General features: G+C 39.4%; 1 protein-coding gene across 3 annotated transcripts in view; it reads right to left on the bottom strand.

The window, feature by feature from the left end:
* Window positions 1-967: 967 nt before the first annotated feature.
* The window catches only part of cutc (cutC copper transporter homolog (E. coli)), a 34479-nt gene continuing 30931 nt past the window's right edge, over window positions 968-4515 (bottom strand). For all 3 annotated transcript variants that reach the window (XM_056470570.1, XM_056470568.1, XM_056470567.1), the window contains exons 8-9: window positions 2630-2735; window positions 968-1427 (exon numbers count right to left, since the gene is read on the bottom strand). In XM_056470570.1, coding sequence (XP_056326545.1) covers window positions 1316-1427; window positions 2630-2735 — 218 coding nt within the window. In that variant the 3' untranslated portion in view covers window positions 968-1315. The remainder of the gene's footprint in view (window positions 1428-2629; window positions 2736-4515) is intronic.

Genomic DNA, 4515 nt, shown 5'->3' on the forward strand with positions numbered 1-4515 from the left:
GGTGTTGACACCATGCTCAATTGGTACTAATGGACCCAAAGTGTGCCAAGAAAATCTCCCCCACACCATTACACCACCACCAGCAGCCTGAACCGCTGATACAAGGCAGGATGGATCCATGCTTTCATGTTGTTGAGGCCAAATTGTGAGCCGAGCATCTGAATGTGTCAGCAGAAATGGAGACTCATCAGACCAGGCAACGTTTCTCCAATCTTCTATTGTCCAGTTTTGGTGAGCCTGTGTGAATTGTAGCCTCAGTTTCCTGTTCTTAGCTGACAGGAGCGGCACCCGGTGTGGTCTTCTGCTGCTGTAGCCCATCCGCCTCAAGGTTGGACGTGTTGTGTGTTCAGAGATGCTCTTCTGCAGACCTCGGTTGTAACGAGTGCTTATTTGAGTTACTGTTGCCTTTCTATCAGCTGGAACCAGTCTGGCCATTCTCCTCTGACCTCTGGCATCAACAAGGCATTTGCGCCCACAGAACTGCCGCTCACTGGATATTTCCTCTTTGTCGGACCATTCTCTGTAAACCCTAGAGATGGTTGTGCGTGAAAATCCCAGTCGATCAGCAGTTTCTGAAATACTCAGAGCAGCACTTCTGGCACCAACAACCAAGACTGCAGCAGATCGTCTTGACCATGTCTACATGCCTAAGTGCATTGAGCTGCTGCCATGCGATTGGCTGATTTGCATTAACGAGCAGTTGGACAGGTGTACCTAATAAAGTGGCCGGTGAGTATGTTCCCTAGTTTTTCTTTTATTTCCTAAATAAATTAATTTTTTATTGTCAGTAATTTATTGTTTTGGAAGAAAAATTGATTTATTGCTTCAAATAAATTAGTATGTAACACAATAAATGAGTAAAAATTGCAATGATTTTCTTTTGCGTTTATATTAGTTATTGTCAGTACTGGGATTGTAGGGGCATTTCTATAACTGTGTGTGGGTGATATTTAAAACTGAGATGCCATTTTTATTTACAGTTTTATTTAATAATCAAAAAACAGCCACAAAAACAGACAAAATGATCACAATGATGGATCGTGCTGTCCTGTAAACTATCAACATACATCAAGAGAACCGGCACTGTACTTACAGCCACCAATCCCATAAACGATCAATTGAAACAGTGCATTTGATTTTTAATCCTTTTTAATGCAATTTCCAACTGAAACTGCCATCATAAACTTATAGAGCAGCTTCATGATATTCAGAATATTCAATATACATGATGCTGGATTTCAAGAGTGTCCTTCTTGTAACTCTGTACAGGACATTTATATTTCTGCAGCTGTAAGTGAGCGCTGCTCCGTGTTTCCTAGAGTGTGTTTTTGGCGATGGCGTTGAGTGCTCGTATTTTAGTCACGTCCGCCACTTTCACGGCATATTCAGGTACAGACAGAGAGCCTCCCATACACACATTACTGTTCCTACAGGACAGAACACACACGTGAATAAACCTGCACTTACAGACAAGCATTAATGGTGCAGTATGTAGGATACACTGCCAAAAATGTGCAGTTTTCTATATTATTGTTCTCCATTTATTTCTGCTTCTGAATTGCATTATGAGATCTTGATCTTTCTACTATCCACTTTTAATCTTGAAAAGTGTGAAAAAGGGACTTTTCTGATCATGTGTAATAGTGTGCAGTGCTATATAGTGTGTGTTGGTGTTGTATATTACGCTACACAAACCTTGCAATAAACTGCAGCACATTTTCAGTTATTTTACACACTAGATATTGTTTCTCTATACATTTAATTATTTTAAATGACTAAAATGTCACTAAAAGTCACTCTGTTAAACTGTAGAGTTGAATTTTCAACATCAAAAGTGGACAGAGCAGAGATCAACATCCCATAATGCAATTCACCACCACAAAAAACAAAACACAGAAACTTCATTAATCGATGTTTTTTAACAGTGTAGGTTTGGCATCTAGTGGTTGATATAGGTATTACAGTTCAAATTCACAACATTGAGGAGTGTCTTTTTTTCACCTGGCAACTCTCCCCCCTGACGACTGCGCTTTACTACTGTATGTATGCTGCTCAGCTAATGTTTACATTAGGCATGGGATGATAACCGTTTTCAAGGTACACCGCGGTTTGGAAAAGTCAAGGTTTTAAAACTGCCAACATTTTCTGCTATACCGTTCCTAAAGTATGTGTAAGATTTATTTATTTATATTTTTTACACAGAAAAGATGTCTAAAATACTGTTTTAAATTGTAAAGAAATCTGTGTTTTTGAAACTAATGCAGACAGCAGAAGTCAATGGTTTATTTTAATGATTTAGTCTGACATGTTTACGGTTAAAATATTTTGGAAATGTTTCTCAAAATAAAATATATTGTGTTCAAAGTGGAAAAAGACTTTTAAAATTAATACTGTATATTTCAGAGCAGTAATCACAATACCGCCAAACCGGGATATTTTTATCCAAGATTATTATACCTTCAGAATCTCATACCGGCCCATGCCTAGTTTACATTGTAATGTTTGTATTAATTGCTAATTAAAAAACGCCTCGAGTTTTTTATAACGCTAAATAAAAAGCTGCTACTGTGGTTTTGGCCATTTTAGGCCGTGCCCATTGACATTTTCCAGCATTTTATCAGGAACGCACCTGAACTTCATACTGGAGTCTTTGCTCGATCGAGCAGAGCAGTGAAACTCCTGAGATCCAGAACCTTCCAGAATCCTCTGCAGGTTCCGCTCAGTGATTCCACCTCCTGACAACAACAGAAGCACACACACACGTGATCAGTTATATCTGTGTTACAACATTGTGTCCTAATAATACTGGACACAACAAGATTACAGCAACAAGCCGCTTTTCAGTCCGAAATGCTTCTCTTCAGAGCTTTTGTCTCGTTTCTAAGCCCAAATATCTATAAACTCTTAAATCAAGAAGCATTTTCTAGACAAGAAAAAACAGTGTTGTTTTCAGAAATAATGAGTCAAAATGAAGAGAGTTTCTCCTTAAAACAAGCAAAATAATCTGACAATGGAGGAGCGAAATAATCTTATGTCAAAATGAAAAATAGGCTGAGTGTCTTACGTACTTATATACAGCCATATCACACTGCTACTCGTGTGATATTGTGTTTATACAACAGTTTCACGGCACAATCGTGTATATTAAAAAGAAAATCAATCATGGAGAGTCTAAAAACCCTTTCGTAAGAGGAACTACTTTCTTCCACCAATCATTCACATCTGCAGCTGACGTCAGAACAGCAGAAGCCGTTACTAACTCACCAACATCACTGTAGAGTCTGAATGATTCTCTAGCGTAATGTCTAAAGTGAGGACCAAACAGCTGATTCTGCTCACATTTTAAGATTATAAGGCTGGACAGCATGAAATCCCATCAGTCTACAGAGATTACCCAGTATTTCTGTACTGCAATCAGGAGAAAGGAAACGCTAGCAGATTACTACGGTATAAATACTGCACTACGACATACAAAAGAGAGAAATTGACTTAGTCATTCACCTGTTTAATAATGATTTGATCAGCTGTAGTTTGAAATTGTTTGAGTTTTTCTCCTCTAAAGGCTTATTATACGGTCTCTGTCGCCATCTTGTGGCAGAACGTCAACCGTCTTTGCTCTGCCCAGTATGACAGGTTGATGGCCATCAATGAGCAGAAATTATAAATATTTAAAATAGACACTTTCCCAGTGATGGGTTACAGCTGGAAGGGATCCGCTGCGTAAAACATATGCTGGATAAGTTGTCGGTTCATTCCACGGTGGTGGTGATACTTAACCACGCCCCTCCAACAAACAGAAATGGTGAGGAGGAGGAGTCACCTAGAATGTAATAACTATGCCCAAACACATTTCCCCACCTTTTTGAATGAAACGCCTACTTTACTACATCCAATCAGCTCTGATAGCTATACCCTAAAATACTGATAGCCCCGCCCTAAAGGACTGATATCTCCACCCTAAATTACTGATGGCCCCACCCTAAAAGACTGATAGCTCCACCCTAAATGACTGATAGCCCCGTCCTAAAGGACTGATAGCTCCACCCTAAAGGACTGATAGCTCCACCCTAAAAGACTGATAGCTCCACCCTAAAATACTGATAGCCCCGCCCTAAAGGACTGATAGCTCCACCCAAAATTACTGATAGCTCAACAGTAATGTTGAGGAGGAGGAGTCTGTTAGGTTGTAGTAACTTTCCCCAAACCCTTTTCCCCATCTTTCTGAATGACATGCCTACTTTACTTCATCCAATCAGCTCGCAGTAGAAAAAAACAAGCCACGCCCACTGTTTTCTCATTTAATATTCTGTTTCTCTAGGAACTGCGTCACAATATGAAAACAAAAATGGTTGCAGCTTCCAGTTCGTGTGGACTTGAAATCTTAGATTGGATGAATGTCTGAACTGTTTGACATCACAGTAGAGGCAACATGCTTGTTCCTTAACATGTAAATCAGATCTTGTGTTGCGTGTTGCTGGATCACGTCATGTGTGTTTAGTTATAAAAAAGTGATCA

Source organism: Danio aesculapii, chromosome 13 (genome assembly GCF_903798145.1).
Source record: "Danio aesculapii chromosome 13, fDanAes4.1, whole genome shotgun sequence".
Lineage (NCBI taxonomy): Eukaryota > Metazoa > Chordata > Actinopteri > Cypriniformes > Danionidae > Danio > Danio aesculapii.